Source organism: Ammodytes marinus, assembly GCF_949987685.1.
Source record: "Ammodytes marinus genome assembly, chromosome: 20".
Classification (NCBI taxonomy): domain Eukaryota; kingdom Metazoa; phylum Chordata; class Actinopteri; order Uranoscopiformes; family Ammodytidae; genus Ammodytes; species Ammodytes marinus.
Window position 1 is genome coordinate 19191623 of NC_137224.1, and position 17715 is coordinate 19209337.

The 17715-nt window shown below is 42.1% G+C and overlaps 1 protein-coding gene across 3 annotated transcripts; it reads right to left on the reverse strand.

Annotated features, from left to right (window-relative positions):
* Positions 1-394: 394 nt before the first annotated feature.
* On the reverse strand, positions 395-17234 carry zc3h7bb (zinc finger CCCH-type containing 7Bb). Of its 3 annotated transcripts, none has more exons than XM_080049078.1 (21): positions 17046-17234; positions 16177-16238; positions 16046-16082; positions 15512-15709; positions 15266-15424; positions 14853-14993; positions 14726-14768; positions 14410-14624; positions 13587-13881; positions 13044-13102; positions 12756-12855; positions 11347-11508; positions 10988-11193; positions 10506-10606; positions 10229-10410; positions 9887-9966; positions 8227-8477; positions 7689-7794; positions 6896-7004; positions 6624-6757; positions 395-5725 (listed from the first exon to the last, which is right to left on the reverse strand). In XM_080049078.1, exons 2-21 carry the CDS (start codon positions 16233-16235, stop codon positions 5690-5692), a joined length of 2673 nt encoding a protein of 890 aa, XP_079905204.1. In that variant the 5' UTR covers positions 16236-16238; positions 17046-17234; the 3' UTR covers positions 395-5689. The 3 variants fall into 3 exon arrangements, with proteins under 3 accessions (XP_079905204.1, XP_079905203.1, XP_079905202.1); XM_080049077.1 differs by having other exon boundaries at positions 16177-16301; XM_080049076.1 differs by having other exon boundaries at positions 16177-16336.
* Between the last annotated feature and the right edge of the window lie 481 nt (positions 17235-17715).

The window sequence follows — 17715 nt, forward strand, 5'->3', positions numbered from 1 at the left end:
AATGAGATGTTTAACAATTATTGTGATTTTCTCGTTTTCAATTTTTTTTCCCACAAAGTGTGTGCACAAGTAACAGACACGTTGACAAGATCCCCTTTGAGCTAAATAGTTTTTGCTTGTTCAAAGATTCCTAATTTCTTTAGCTATATTAGGAGATAGCTCTACATTCCTATCAGGATTTTGTCCCCAAAAGACTGGAATTTACAACGATTGAGGAGCCCAACTACAGACTGTTGAAGACTCACATTGGGTGAAATGTTAAGACAGACAGAATACATGTAAACCCACCCTAGTAAAAATTAATGGGATAATAGTATCTATACAGAAAATGTGAATAAATGGATACACCCATGTTTGCTAAAACATTCTTTTTATTAAATGCTTTCAAGAGATTTGGTCCACATGTGTGATCATGAACTTCCAACCAGGGAGGAGAGAAGAGAAAACAAAGTCAAGAAGATAAAACAGAACATACAACAAAAATGTAAAAAAAAAAAAAATACCGTACAAAAAGAGGCCTTGTTTTTTCCACTTCTTACAACCCTGGTTTCCTCAACCAAGTTTTTGAAAACAATTCAAATAACCAATCATTTCTAACCGATTGTAAACCGATAAATTAAGATTTTTTTTTGTGTGTGGCTGTGTCTTTAGGTGTTAGTGCTGGGAATCTAATGAGACAAACTACATGAGGGGGGGCAGGAAGGGGGACGTTGTCAATGGCATCTGACATTTGAGAGTCTTTTCATTAAACCACAAAGCGATGTTCTGACCAGAAGTGATGCGCTGACAAACAAATGATAACCTTTAAGTAAACCGACTCCGAGGAAAATCATACCCAAGCAGATAATGAATAAATAATGCAGTAAAGATGCTTTGAGTGACAGGGTCAAAGGTCAACAATGATGTAATTAAGACTTCTCACTGTTAAATGAGATCATCCTCATCTTTTAACAAACTGTACCAATTTACTCAGAATAATTTATTGTTGAGAAGGATGTAAAACAGAAAGATGCCAGACAAAGGCAAATCACACTTCTGAATACTCATAACTTAGGGAGCCTTTGAAGTGAAAGGATCTTCTTTTTTTGGTTGCATCATCATTTTCAAAACTGTCTAAAGCCGTCTCCCATTGGTACATGGTACTGAAGTAAGATGTAAAGATGAACAAAAATGGAACCGTCACGCCAGATCTACACATCCAAGGACATGGGGTAATTAATGTGCCAATTGGATTGTCTTACTGTAAAAAGAATTTGGCAACAGGGTCAAACTCCTGCTCGTCAGGTCTCATGGACTTGTTTCTTTATATTTTGACTGAGTAGCAATCGGCTGACTAAGGCTACACTGTAAAAAGAAATCGCAGACACCTGCCCTCCCATCTGGTTTGTCATGATTGACCAGCCTTTATCCACAGACACAGAACTTGTAGCACTGGTATCCACAGTTTTTAATTTTTTTCCTGTGTATGTCAGTAACATCATCAATGCTTGCCTTTCTCCAAGAGGAGCCTCCCTCGAGTGCTCTGTTTTTTGCTAGAACATAAAAATTCAAACATGGATGGACATTTATTTGCCCTTACTAGCTAATAATGATTATAGAATGTCAATATTCCATGTAGTCTTAAGGAATCCGAAAATTAAACCCAAAACTTTTTTTTAAAGAAATACAGCTTTTATTAAGCCAAAAATAAGATTTACCAAGCTTTGGCTAGTGGCTTTTCTATCCTAGCTGTTTTCCTAAATGTCGTTAACTGACAACATTTGGATGACAACTATCATTTTAGGGTGACAATTGAATCAAGACAAGCATTTTAGGGTGTGGAACTCTCTTAACACCCAGAAGAACAAGATGGGAATATATTACTGACCACAGCAAACTCTTCAACAGCCACAGAAAAAAACAGCTCCACCATCTCTTATCTAAATGACCTTATAAGGGTGTCTAAGTATTATAATAGGTATCAGGTATCATATATACTGTATATAGTAAGCAGGATTATACAATAGGGGTATGTATCATCTTATAGGTGTAGTATATCGAATAAGGCGCTATATGGGAGTATATAGGCTATCATGTATGCTTTTGTTTCCAGATATTTGCCTGGTGAATCAATTTAAACAAAAACACACAGCACAGGCAGTGAACAGTGAGCTCTGCTGGTAGGATCCACACTGAGACACTGCAAAGGGCTAACTGCTCACAGTATGTATAAACTCTAATCATCAACTACCCTCTCCCCCCCTTTGAACAGTGTCCAAAACAATCCCTAGGCCTACAAACAGAGCTCAGACAACATTCATATATAGCAGGTCTACCATACTGTGTAAAATGTCTTGCAATACTAACAAGCTACAGTTGTTGGTAAGCTTATAACTGACGTCAACAACCTTACTTTTAAAAGGGATAGTTCAGTATTTTTTGAGTTTAGGGGAGATGTCGCTGTAGCAGAAGTCAGCGTTTTTCTGTTGCAGAGGGGGCCAGAAGATTTTTTTCTCTCTCCACATATATACATGCTAACTTAAAACCTAAATATCCCTTCAATTGTCTGCTGAACTGAGAATTATTCCACAGCTATAGTTGGCCACCAGACAGCCCTTTATTTAAGTATCACTCCGCCAATCATACCCTCGACGCAGAGCTACTAAGGATTATTAAAAAAGATATAACAAAAACAAAAACAAACCGCTCTCTGGCAGCAAACTAAAGCTGTAGAAAATAGATCTCAGGTTAGCGTACAATTGAAGGAATATTTGGGTTTTAAGTTAGCATTTATACGTTTTTCAGGGCTGACTTCTGCTACAGCAACATCTCTCCTAAACTCCTCATTGTGACTGCACAAACATACTGAACTGTCCCTTTAACTATCAGACGCTTGACATTTCCTGCTCACCGCCTCCCAGTCAGAGCTGTGCACTGCTGCATACACCAACGCATATTTACCGTCAATTATTATATTCATACATGGATACATATATAAAGAGTTATACATTGCACTTAACATACATATATCAATAGCATATAGAGAAGAAATAGAAATAGTCAATAGATAGCAATCATTATCGTCATCATATTTATCATAATACTAGGAGTAGTAGTAATACGATCCCTCAAAGAAGCTAATACTTAGGCTGTTCCAGACAAGGGTGCCTTATCAGCCATCTCCAAAAAAGGGCTGCAAAGTGACCAGCAAAACTGACCTCAGATCTGCCTGTTAGGATTAGCTATCTAAAATTCTGATTAGGCAGGTCGTCGGTTTTAAGGTACTGGGTTAATTAAGACGTTGCAGCTTTTGGTGTCACGGCCAATTTTCCATTAATCCCATGATCTAAACGGAGAGACTGCAGAAACAAAGATCACAAATCACTTGTAGAAACCACTTGCTCCAATTAACCACAATGGTTTTCAGAAATGGTTGGTTGTAATGTCGGTATTTCTTAAATTCTGAAGCAATTTGTTGATCTTGTGCTCTCTGGTCAATATAACACGATTACTTAAAATGTCGATTGCAGCCTCTCAGGATTTTGAGTTACATTTTGAAGGACAGGTAGTTCAGCTCCTCGCACCCTTCTCAATTCAATTGACTCAGTTGATTTCTATCCCGCTTGCTCTAAGAGACAAGGATTTCCACAAATGCAGCCTAAAACTAAAATCCGTCTCTGCTGCAACCTCATTATACAAACCCCTGTCTGGAACAACCCAGACAGAAGGGAAAATTACAAAATAAAAAGAATCATAATAAAAAAAAAAAAAATCACTATAGTCATCTAGTTCAGCGATACATGTCATATAGCAATACCTCAATAACAAGAAGTTCTTCTATGTAATCAATACAGGTTTTCAGGTTATATATTTATTAAGCTTAACCGCTAAGTTATCAATTATTATTAGTAGTATACCATTATTTGTAAATATGTATAATGTGTGTATGAGTATCTGAATATAGACATACCTCCTTCGTGTCTCCGGCCACAGTAAAGGCCAGAATAAACTGGCAACAGATATCCTGCCTCTCTGGGCATGTGCATGCGTGTTTGGTGTCACATGTTGATGTGTTGTTTATAGGCACAATATGGGGTATGAATGGTTTTCCCCCCGTCTCAAGCTAGCAGGTTGCCTATAATGAAAGGGTTAATCTAAGGGGCTACCGTTAGCTATCAGGACCATAACATTTGGATGCATATGAGGAACACACGTTTCCATTTGAAGGCTGTGGGGGCATGATTGGTTTTTAGTGAAATGATGACCCCAGTTCAACTGAAGAAGTGGCACCTTGCCCGTACTTTCAAATAATCTTAATTATTCTCTATTAACTTCAGAAAAATACATTCTTAATAATAATCTTTAATTCGTGAGGCATTTATTCCAATCTTTTTCTTTTTTTTATTCATACTTAACTCGTGATTTTCCACAACTTAAGTCTTCTACACGCTAAGTATTTTCACTGCTTCAGTCCAAGTGACGTCATCACTTGTTAAATGAGCAGCCAGGACTCTGTACGTTTGTTGCAGTCACTTCTCTGCAGTCCTCCTTCACCAGCTTAACATCTCTGTCAGCGGCTTACCCAATCAAGTACGTCTAGGTGAATAGCACCTTGGTTTGCCTTGAGCCATTAACCATGTGTACTTTGGCCACAGGTGATTTGATGAGAGATTTTGTCCCCGCCGGTTTGTCAACCTGAGAGGCTGATATTCACGCATGATTTGATTCACCTGGACATCGGCTCACAGCAACTACAAGGTTCATATGTGAGGATGTTTTGGGGAGGGGGTGGTTATAGGGATGTATATATACTTGCATACATTCCACAACCGCATTAACGTTTTAAATGACTAATTTCCTACTTTCAAAGGCCTGTGCAGGCGTTACATTCATAGCGTTCTACCAATATGGCAGACAATATAACAAGGAAGTACAACTCCCCATGGAAAAGAAATTACGCTCAAAATTATGAATCTCCAGAAAGTTATTTTGACCCTCTCGCTATGTTCCCATGAAGGAAGGAGAGTAGGATTTGGTTGTTTTACGCAACTCAAGAAGATGTGTGCACCAAGAAGCTCTTTTTACAAAGCTTCGTTGCTTCTTCAGTCTCATTTGTCATAGACAAATTGAGCGCTTGGCATTTTGGGCACTCCAAAGTTAAAATTTAAACTTTTACCATATGAGTGCAGAGCTCCAATTCTTTTTTTTTCTATGATCACCAAGCTAAATGAAGGAGCTGCGACCAGCGCGCCCACCAAAGAATCGGTGCTGCGAGGATTAAAAAAAAGAAGAGAAAACAAGTTACTCAGTCTAAAGAGATCTAGGGAAAAGTAGTTGATTATTTTAGTCAGAGCAAAAAGAAGTTGTCTGTGGAATTTCTGCAGTATAATCTGAGGGGGAACTCAAGGTGCATTTAACTGCAGCATGATATTAAAACACAACGCTAAAGCAAAGTCCTGTAATTTCACTCTCAAAGCTTCTTTGTGTCAAAGGGTGCCTGGTGGTTTTGTGTATCATGTGCTGTGTGTTTGTGTATCATGTGTGTGTGTGTGTCTGTGTGTGGGCGTGGTTGACCAATTTGTGTGTGTCTGATCTGCTGTCACACTGCTGTCTAGACGCTAGAGGAGGTCAGACAGGCTCTACGACAGAGTGTTCCGGTTCAGTATGGAAGGCCTGTGTCTGATGGCAGCTGGGCCCAGATCAGCAACTCTCACAGATCATCACCGTCTGACAACTGCCGGCCTCCCTGAAACCACACACAACACAGCACACCTATCACACTTAACTAACCATCATGTCAACTATAGCAAACATTAGCCTTTTAGTTTTAACAGTGTACACATACGATTAGCTATCAAACATCTACTGTACTTAGGGGGCGCCTTTAGCTCAGTTGGTAAGGCGTCCCCCCCATGGGCCTCGGCCAGCAGCGGACCCGGGTTCGATTCCAGCCCGCGGTCGTTCTCTGCATGTCACTCCCCTCTCTGCCCCATTTCAACTCTGTCTCTACACTATCAATAAAGCATAAAAATTCCAAAAAAATATCTTTAAAAAAATAAAATACATCTACTCTACTTAAAGTAGCTAAGAGGTTCTCTTAAAGGTGCAGTGTGTAATATGACATCATCAAGAAAGTTCTACAAAGTTCTAGAATGCAACACTCCCTGGGTAACCCCAACCCTTTCGAATAATAACAGAAGCTACAGCGGCCTTCAAGGACAAGAACAATTCTACATTTTAAACAATGCACCTGATGATATTCCAACTATGACACTTTCAAGATGGCGGCACTAGGCCTTGGTCCAAAATATGCAGAAATATGGACATATATGAGACCCTTTCTAAGGGAAAAAATAATAATTGAAAAAAAATGTTTCAGCTATTATGCACTAAATTAAATGTACTTATGGATATTATAATTACTTTCTACAAAATCTGCTAGGAAATAAAACCCAAAATTCTACACACTGCAGGTTTAAGTTTTTGTTGATTCTAGCTGAACCTTTGGACCGTTTGCTGTTCATACTACTAAAAAATTTTCTCCTGACACACGGGTGAATCAAATTAAAGTGATATAATACCATTATACTCTGCCCAAGTTTGAAATGTTATGTCACTGATGATAAAGTGTTCTCACCACTCACCATGCTTTCTGTGTAATCTGCGGTTATGGTGACCTGCTTGTCCTCGGGGGGCGGGGTCACAACAGAGCTATCTGAGCGCCTACTCTGATTGGTGAGCTGCAGCCACAGTTCGTACATCTGTTGCATGTCTCTCACTGGCATGAAGAGAGAAAGAGAAGACAAACCTCTGTCATGTTAAATACAGTGTGTCACTCACACAGAACAACAATAACTGTGGGTGGAGTGGGTCAGACAGAAAAAAATGTATGCGATTGATCAAGACTGTGGCTTACGGCTGTTGTTCTTCATGTACGTCCACACGTCCCTCTCCTCCAGACTGTGAGCGAATGAACAGTTCCCAATATAGTGGCACTTCTTCTGCTTCATCACATGCACACACATCTGGATGAGACACAGGAAAAAGGAAAGGGTTGCTGCTGCTTCATGGCTCAGCAGGATAGTACTCTTTCTACTCTCATGCCTGTTCACTCTCTATGTTCACTTTGCTTGGCTCATTGGTTGTCTGTCTGTCCTCTCCCAGGTTTCCCTAGTGGAGACGAGACGGTGTGGATCAGGCCCTTCCTCTGGCAGCATCTCAACTCCTCCTCCATCCATACTATTCACTATTCATATTTTATTTCAGAATTAGCATGTAAACATTTAGTCAATGATTGTATTCTTTTATGATTTTCTATTCTCCTCTGTACATGTGACCTCTATTGCATGATGTCTGTCCTGGGAGAGGGATCCCTTCCTTTGTCAATCTCCCGGAAAATTCTAAATTTTTTCCCTGGGAGTTTTTTCCTCGGTCGAGCTAAGGGTCTAAGGACAGAGGGTGTAACACTGTGTAACTGTACGGAATGTGAAGCCCACTGAGGCAAATGATTTGATTTGGTTGCAGAGTGGTGCCAGCAGCAATGCAATATATTTTTCTGTTGGATCTGCTGTGAAGAGTTTGATACAGACAGATTATTTGATTGAAGATAAAAGATGTAGTGGTGTGGAAATGTACAACACCTGTCCCAGGGGGCATAAACAGAGTCAGGTGTACTGGGCACGTGAAATGAGAGGGGCGGAGGGACTTACATCATACTGCTGTGGATAGGTGCGGGAGAAGGGCAGAGGACGAACAACAACCCACTTCTTCTTCTCAAAGGATTTCACCAGCAGGACCCGGCGCTCCTTCGTCCAGCTGAGGAGACAGAGAGAATTGGTGCCATTTCGCTATTTGCCTTTCTCTGTATTCAATACGTATGCTACACAACCCTGCTTCTGTTCCATGTGTTGTGCGCACGTATGCTATACGTTGTGCAGGACATATGATGACTGACTGTGTATTGTCTTCCTTGTGACTCACTGGTATGTTAAGATATGTGTCGCAGTCCTTAACTTTTTATTGTGGCAATGACTGTTTGCAAGAAGTGGTTGGAAAATATTGTACATTGCTGTTTTCTTAACTGTGCTGAAAATGTGTGTATGTCTGCCGCTGTGTTACAATGTTTCAAGTGTTTGGATGAGCTGGATGTGTGTCGTTTTGACCTTTTAACATTTCTTTGACCTTCTTTTCAGCCTATGTGCCTGTGTGCATGCGTGCATGTGTGTGTGTGAGAGAGTGAGTCCTCACCTGTGCCGTGCCTTGGCCGTGCAGTACTTGAGGTTCTTGTCGGGCTCATTGACCTGTCCTTCTCTCCAGCACTGGCCGCACACAAACTTCATTTTCAGGTTGAGCGGGCGTCCTCTTCCAGCCACTGCTCCTAACCCTCCCACCGGGCCGACGCCACCCCCGCCCATCCCATCTCCCCCTACACCTCCGCCCCCCATCCCCCCCATCCCTCCTCCAGACATGCTGCTGCTCGAATGCGGGATGTGAAAGGGCTGAAACACACAGAGGGATATGAAAAGTTAACATTAATAAACACAGAAAAAAATCTATTTTTTGCTAGAATTCTCAAACTACATTTTTTTTTTGGTTGAAGCTGGATACACCATCATGGCCTCAATGGTGTAACGGAACAATATCACAGCTATTAGTTGTTTAACCATATGATGACCCACAACATAACCCTTGTATTTGAGGTACACAGTAGCCTAACGCTGGCATCAACATATGATAAACAAGAAACAAAAAGTGACTTAAAGCCACTACGAGTAACATGGCACGTTGGCGTCCCCTTTGGACAAAAGCGGTAGTATTTTTACGACGCCCGCTGTCGCAAAGCTGTTTTCTAGCTCGTGCCAGGCGTGCGAGTGTGAACTGAGAAGGGCGCAATTTAGTGCATGTCCGTGTGTTGAAAGTGTGAGGACTCTTTTCGGCTCCGTGAGAGTGGTTTTGACACTGCATCAACTAATGTCAGTCATTGCTACACACACCTGATTGCAATGAGTTGATGCAGCAGCGTCACCTAACTACTCTCTCTCTCACGGAGCTGAAAGATTACGTGTCCTCACAGAAAGCGAATGAACGAGAGACAGCAGTTAGTATGGATCACGATGAGGTAATGTGTTTGTGTTGTTGATGTAAATAATGACTGTTTCAGATAATGGTTATCTGATGATGGTGAAGCAAAGCAAACTGTGTGTTAGTACCAACCGCTCATTCATTTAGGAGTAAACACTGCAGTCTAGTTTCGCTCTCGTGAAATTGTGTACACGTTGCTTGGCAGCGCCCTTGTCCCGCCCGTAGCCTATATCACTCTCCCTTTTAGCTTTTCTTCATTGCATTCTCTTTTTTTTCTTTGATGGTTCAGCCCCGTTATCAGTCATTATGACGACAAATAACTGTCTCAAACAAGGCTCCCGCTCCCCTTCCCTCACCTGGAGGGATATGCTTCTCAAATCGCGTTGCTGCTCCACACTGAAATCTGCGACCAATACGGATATGTGACCATAGAGCATGCACGAGCGAACCGAAAATCGGACTGGGTGTGCGACCAGACCAAAAGCAGTAATAAAAACTATATAAAAACGTCTTTCTTAGCACTGATGGTGTCGTTTGCTGTTAAAGGTAATTTATGATTATCAGAAGAAACATGAGGCTGTTTAAAAGATATTTAAATGTTACTCGTAGCCGCTTTAACAGCCACGTTTCACTTGTAACTATAACAGCATTCATCACAACAAAGTAAACAATGTGATTGTTGTGGGTGAAACTGTAGGCGTTATCTCACCCTCAAATAGCTTACCCATACATTACCCCTGCACTGTCTTCAGACTACCATTGACAACTGCCTAACTTTATCAGCCAAAAAAAGAAACAGATACTATGCTGTCCTTTCTTGTCTTACCTTCTGCTGCTTCTGTGCGTTCTGCTCCAGCCTTTGCCAGTGTCTCTTGGACTCCTGCACCATCTCTTCATGGGTGATTCCTGGAGGAAATATGAGAGAGCAGTAAGGTGAAAGATCCATCACCGACTTTAATGGATACTGTGGTAATGGTCAGTTGTTGCTGTGGACAGTGATCTTTGTTTTCAATTGGAACCTTCCCATATACATTTCTTTCACATTTGACACAACATAACTTCAGTATTGCCAATAAAGCATACCTCTATTGTTCATCAACATTATGTACTGGGATAACATTGGATTTCAAATTGATAAAACAACATATTGTCATATAGTTCTACCCACCAGTATCCTGCTGCAGGACCCAGCATTTGAGCTCTATGACGGAGTGAGCGAAGGAGCAGCTATCCTCGCGCTGGCAGCCGTAGCGAACCTCGTGGCGACACACGTCAAACTGGCAGAGAGGGTGCAGGGGTCGCACCTTACTGTAGCGCACATTGGCTGACCTCACCACGTGCACCAGGCACCTGCAGCAGATACATTCAGTCATCATGGCTATTTGTATTGATTATACATTACTATGATAAACAATTCAGGATCAATGACAAAACATCCCACTCACTTGTTGTCGTCAAATGGGTGTCGAGCTGTGAGGTTTGAGCAGACAGCCAAGTTTTCTTTGCTGCGTTTGCTGATTATGCGAGGCTTACTATCAAAACATTCCTGTTAATAGAGGAAAGAGAGACTGAAAATTCAAAATCTGTTTCAAATGCTCAAAAGTTGCAGGGGCTGGTTTGCACGAAGCACCTTATGTTAACATGTTCCTTAAAATCGGACATGAGGTTTCCTTAAAAGTAAGTCGGTTGCACAAAGCCTCCTTAAGTCTCCTCCTTAAGGTTTCCTTAAAATATGAAGATATTGCATTTAAGATTTTTCTGCTGTAAAACCTCTTTTACTACATTCTGTGCAACTCCCTTAAGTTAGACCCTCAGCTAAGGAGACATTGAACCTTAAGTGTCATACTTAAGGGGAAAACGTAGTGCTTCGTGCAACCAGCCCCTGTTTCTACAAAGACAAAGACAGAAAGACAGAGCATGGCCTGACCTCACAGAGGAACATGAACATGCCCATGTGGAGCTGCAGCAGTCTGGTGACGCTGAGCGCCCGTCTCTCTGTGCTGCCCAGCGGATCAAACAGCAGCTCTCTGCTCAGCGCGCCCTTCCTCTCCTGAGTCCAAACATCAATCTCCTCCTGGCAGTAAGCAAAGGTACAGTTCTCCCCATACTGGCACTCCTGACGCTCCTGCACCTCTGTGGGACCCAGAAAGACAGAAGATTTAACAGGATATAAAACACACATTTTGACACATATCAACTCCATATGGCTGTTCTATATCTTTCCGATATAAGCTTTTTAACAACTTGAAAATACATTCAAGTATTTCATTCATTATATACACATACCTTTACAGAGTACAAATGCCCCCAGGAAGTTGTTGCGTGCAGGCCGAGGTCTGATCCTCTTCCATGTGGGGTCGTCTGTGTTTTTGAGGCGGCACAGTAGCACATCCCTCTTACAGCGGTGTGCTGCCTCTGGCTGATACTTGTAGTCCATTACTCGTGGACCTGTGAGCAAGAGAAGGGAAAGAGGAAGATTAGTAGTAGTAGCTATTGCATTTTTACAACACTTGTGTAAAATGAGATACATTCTGTAAATAATGATGAAATTCCTGTAGCTCAGTGGTGAGGAGCTTACAAAAATGCCTTAAAGGCGGAGTCAGCGATTTGGGAGAATGTTTGTTGTCAAAATCACTTTTTCAAAATAAGTGAATATCTTCTCACGATCTGCTACATTTACCTACTGTGTGTGCGCTGAAAACAACTACACAGTGTTAATACAGAGCCTAGGCTCTGTAAACTGATATGTTGCTAGCTAGAGTGGGCCTGCTTTGTTTACATATCAGTTTACAGAGCCTAGGTTGTTTATTAACATCAGATTTTTTTCAGCACACACACACAATATAGGTAGGAGATCGTGAGGGGGGTATTCACAGATTAACAGTAACTTTGACAACATACTTTCTCCAGAATTTCTGACTTCACCTTTAAGTGACCAATGGTCCCTTAAAAGAGAGCTTAGATATTTCCAAAGTGACACACCCAGTTACACACTGCAAAAATGTGTTAACCCATTGATGACTATGGCAATCTAGGATGCATGTCCTTAATGCCTGAGGGTTTTCTGAAAAAATAGTACGAATTGTCAAGTCTACCAAAACCTTAATATCTAAGCCTGTGTAGCACATAGAAACATGAAATAAAATACATTTAAAAGTTAAGGTTCACAGGTTTTATTTAAACATGCTCCCTCAGCGCTTACAAACCAACAAATATTTCTAAAAATCGTCAAAATTAGATGAATTCGAAAATTATTAAATATTGTTAATAAATAGATGCAATGTGTTGTGTGATTTTCGTCAGTAGCTTATAGTAGACCTTGATTCTGCGCATCAAACGCCACTAACTGTTCTGTCGCCGACATAGCTGGCGTATTTTTTTCATTATTTTTTTTTATTTTTTATTTTTTTTGATTGACATGATTTTCGGCAAACCACACAACTTTTGGGTGGTCACGTGGTCTTAAAAAAATCAACAAAACCCACCTCATGTGTATTTGAACCAATGACAGTGCATTCTATGCTGGGAATGCCATGAAAATGAGATAAAGTAATAATGCTGCGCGACGCAGCATCAGGCAGGAGAGCCAATGTGGCATCGCGCAGCAGCCGTCATCAATGGGTTAAAATGGAGAGAAGAGAGTAGCTGGTCAAAGGGCAGAAAGAGTAAGTGACTCGGAGGTCTGCAACTCAAACCTATTCGGCTGTAACAGGCATGGCAGGCCTGTCGAAACTCATGTGTTGCTGCCAGAGGATTCCTCGAGAGCATAGACAGGTTGGTTCCTGCTGGACCATTCTGAGGAAGAAGACCCAGAGACGGGATGTTAAACACTTGGAGTATAGTCAATGGCTACTGATTAATAAAAACGGGACAATGTTAACAGCAACACCATGTAAAAGCAGTAAGTCCTGCCTGATGTTGAGGTAGAAAATTTAAATATTGAAGAACTGTGTGTGCGTGTGTGTGTGTGTGTCGTTACTCACTGCATGTGCAGCACTGTGGTTGCGCACTCCAGGGATGAAGCTGTGACACACTCGTCCTCCTGAGAACCAAGACACAAGGACACTGATGTCAGACTGACACCATATTGTGCATGGTGGCAGACGGCATGAGTCAGCACCATTACATCTCAGGTTAAAGCTAACTCACAAGCACTTGTGCTCTGATACCTAAACACAATAGCACATTGCACTAGGGCAAAATGATACAATGTGACATGAGTTTGTTTAGTGTAATCATTCAGTGATATGTAGATGATTGTGAAGCGTATCATAACTGACACGCTTCACAATCTGTGAGTAAACAACAGCATGTGTGCAGAGCTAAGTCATGCGATGTGATTCTGGTGTGAACTCACAATCAATATAAACTCATCGGCCACTTTATTAGGTACACTAGGTACAAAATAAGTAAAAAATGTCCACCGTTATCTCTCTGTGACAACATGTCGGACAGTTTAAGTTAAAAAGTTGAAAAATCCAAAACTAAAAAAGGAAAAAGCAAGTTGATTTTAAACATCTACTCACCAGGGAGAGTGTACTCAGACAACGAGTCCAGCCCGCCAGCGGCGACGCCTGCCTTCCCGTCTCCATCCATGGCCCCAGTGGAGAAGCCTCCCAGTGCGTCCTGCGCCTGGGTGGAGCCCTGGTCCCTCTGGCCCAGCATGGTGAAAGGCTCCAGACAGGGCATGTCACTGAGGGAGGAGCTGAAGAAGGCTGAGGGGAGCTGGGATGATGGGGATGAAAGGCCTGGGGAGTATGGAGGCCGGAGACCCATGGCAGTGTTGGGGAGGTTGGTGGGGATAGCACCCTGGACTGGACTCTGGACCAGGAGACAGAACAAGGCCGGCATTACCTCACCTAGAGGGACTATCAACTGAAAACACCCCTAACAAAAACACATGTGCCACTGTTGGCTGAGGATTACATTCCATTTGTTTTAAAATACTACAAAAGGTACTTTCTAAATGTAATCCGGCAAAAACTACTAACAGCAAAAGACCAACTTAAAAGGTGGAGACACCAATTCTGGAGAACGCTTGTTGTCAAAATCACTTAATGTCAAAATCAGTGAATACTCATGACTTTCTACCTGTCCGTACTGAGTGTGCGCTGTAAGAAAAATCCAGGAGGATATGTAAACAAAGGGGGCCCATCGTAGCTACCAATTTGCCCATTTACAGAACCATGGATATGTATTAATACTGGATTGTTTTGAGGAGATATTCACTGATTTTGACAAAAAGTGATATTGACAACAGGCATTCTGCAGAATGGCTGACTCCACCGTTAAGTGCCGACATAAATGAGGGAATGAATACATTTCTCTACTCACAATTCCTATACTCACTTCACTGACTTTTCTGGGCATGCACTCCAGCAGACTGTCTAACTCTTCCTTGACGCTGCATTCCTCCATGTGCTCCGACACAGGGACGGAGTACTGCATGGGAGGCAGGGCCTGGGTGCTGGGGCTCTCCTGCAGGTCAGGGCAGGGGGTCTGTGGGTCGTCACTGACTGGAATGGGTGTGGCCAGAGGAGCTGGGATGCACTGCGCATTATCCCCTGAGGAGGAAGAGAAATAAAGAGGTGAGGAAATGCATACGGGAAAACCACGGGGGTCTGATTTAGAGCCAACGTGTTCCAGGTTTGGCCGTTTGTCATACCTTGTCCAATGTCACCCAGAGATTCCAGCCCATTTGAGGACATCTGGAATAAATAAATACAATGCCATGATTAGCCTCTCGTTAAAGCCACCAGAACCTAAATGTACAATGTGACAAATGAACCCACCTCTCCCGTGGATGAGGAATTCTCTCCATGACTCTCCCCTTCTGTGCCAGTAGAATCAGTCTGATGGCTGACGTAGGCTTTACGGCCCTTCAGACCCAGTTTAGTGGCCAAATCCTGAGCCAGGTCACTGACCTGTCTGTCCTGGAAGATCAATTACAAAAAGAAGTCTAGTTAACTTTAAACTATAATGAGGAACACAATGTAGTTAGTCAGGAATAAATAATACCTATGACTCTGATTGTTTACCAAAACTATATTTCACTATTCTAATTCAAACTTCATCTCTAACAAAAGCTTTTTCCGAGGTGAATACACGTGGCGGTTTATTTTTTAGTGCTGTAGCGTACCAAACCAAAATGTACCGCCCAGTGGAAACAAGGCTTTAGATAATATTTTCCATGTTGGTGACATACGTGCGGTGCTGTGAGGAGACATTTGGTTCCACACTCGTAGGCCTCTCTGAGTCGTCCAAGCTCCCTCAGACAGAGCGCTTTGCGGTACAAAGCCCTGCGACTGCCCTCCGACACACACAGTGCACTGTCACAGTCCTGCACGCCGCGATCAAGCTCCCTCTGAGACAGACAAAAACAGATATTACGGTAAGATCAAGAAAGTCACTGTACGTGGAATTTCTCATGACATTCCTCTTTCTCCCTCACCGACTGGTAGAAGGCAGCGGCTCTGTTTACGTAGAGGCTTTCTAGCAGTTCGTGGGGGATAACCAGGGCCTCAGCCTGAGCGTAGCGGGCAACACTGATCCCCTCCCCGTACTGCTGGGTCGCCTGGCGCCAGTCCCCGTCTCGAAAGAAAGCATTACCTTCATCTAGCAGGCTGCACACCAACTGGGTCAGAAACGTCTGAAGGGAACGTGTAGAGAGAGGTTAGACAGAGATGGAGAGAGAGCAGGAGGGAGGGAGTGGGCGACATAAATAAATAATGGTAGGTAATACGAGATGGCCATAGGACCAAGATACAGAAAGAACAGGGGGAAAAAAGAGAACAAAAAGTGAGAGAAAATTATGGAAGACAAAATGAATCACAATGTCTGAGTATAAATTCAAATCTAAATCAAGAGATTATAGAACAAAATGTTCATGCAGACGACATGGTATAAACTGTATGGAAATATTTTAGGAGTAAATTGTTGAAAAGAAAATGCAATTAAACATTGGATTATAAGGATCAATGCAAACCTCATAACTCTCTGGCTCTGGGAAAGGCAAGGATGACCTGTAGAGAAAAAATAGGACCGCTGTCATTGGGGTTTGCACTTTGGTCAAGTTACAGGACGTATCAGTAGTCAGTACTATGTGTGTCCACTTACTGGATAAAGCTCATCGCTTTCTGAATTTCCTCTCTTCGCTTCAGTCGTTCGGGATCCATAGCCTGAGCCATTGAAAACAGCTTAAAACTCCTCTTGTTGTACAACAGTAGTAACAGCGTTGACAGCTATGCCCAGAACATCCACACATAACATTAGCAACCTGATTGATAGGGTTTAATAATCGTATCAGACAAGCCACAACCTGCCACTCAAACACGATGAGTTATCATCTGACTTGCATAAACAAACAGCGGGAACAGCTAACTGTGAAGCTAGCTGCTAGATATCGTTAGATTTAGTTAGGTCAGTAATTTGTGGACGCTGGTAAATATTTGAAGCATGAATTGTGGGAATTTCTGAAGGTTTCACACCAATTTGTAGGTTAGCCATGAAAATGTAACGGAAATGATAAACGTTAGCTAACAGTGCCGTGTGATATGCAGACTTAAAGGTCGGAAACTTCGACTAAAATGTAACATTGGACCGACAGCAAATCATATAAAAAACACAACTTCCATAGGGTTGGTTGCTGAATATGTCGGTTTAGGTAAAGTTAGAGAAACTGTAGTTTAGCTCCCGATAGTTAGGATTAGCCAAACAACGCTACTTGCTCACTCAGACTGATGGCTAATCACTGTTGCTTAGCTTAGCTGAAAAAATGGAAGTCAAAGTTAGCTTTCAAAAACGGGTATGACTCTTTGAAGTCACACACATTGTATATTTTAATTTACGGGCAACAGAGAATGACAGTTGAGTTGACATACGGATGCATGCACCTCAAATGAACCAGGTGAATTTAGCTAACTAACGCATTTTACCACTGGAGCTCTAGCTAATAGCCAAAGCCCTCCGTTAGCACAGAAACTCACCGAGTTAAGTTACAGCGATTTTCAGAACAGTGATAGCTCCACACAGTAGTAACAATTCAATAACAATTCAAAGTGTAAGAAACTAGCCAGCCAATTATCAGTCAACGTCCAGGCGCATATCTGTTAGCATGCTGTCCCTGTCATTGACGTTTGGACGGAACGCGAGTGTCTCTGGATCCTGCCTGGCTAACGGCAGCTAGATAACGGCTAGCTGTGTGGCCCAGCACCGCAACAGGTTTTCAGGAGGACTGCGGCCAGAAGAGGGCGACAGAAACACATGTGTGGTGTGGTGGTTTGGTGGCTTCTTCTTCTGTATTGTTTGTTGGCGGTTGGCAAACAACTTATTGATGCATTACCGCCATCTACTGGTATGGAGTGTGGGAACAGCCTCCCTACAAAAAAAGAAAAAAACCTATGATAATTTTTAAATAATGAATAACGTATATTTTTCCAAACATGAGTTACCCTAAGAAAATGAAATATAATTGAATGGCACTTATTGGAATTCTTTTGTAAAATGTCTATTAAATCAAAACGTACTTTTCTTTTCTGAATGTTTCCCTCATCTGCCTTCTGTCATGCTCATATCTCTCACTCTGCATTATAACATGTTCTATGTTCTCTTCTTGCCCACAATCACATCCGCCTGTTTCGTGTTTTCCTATTAAAA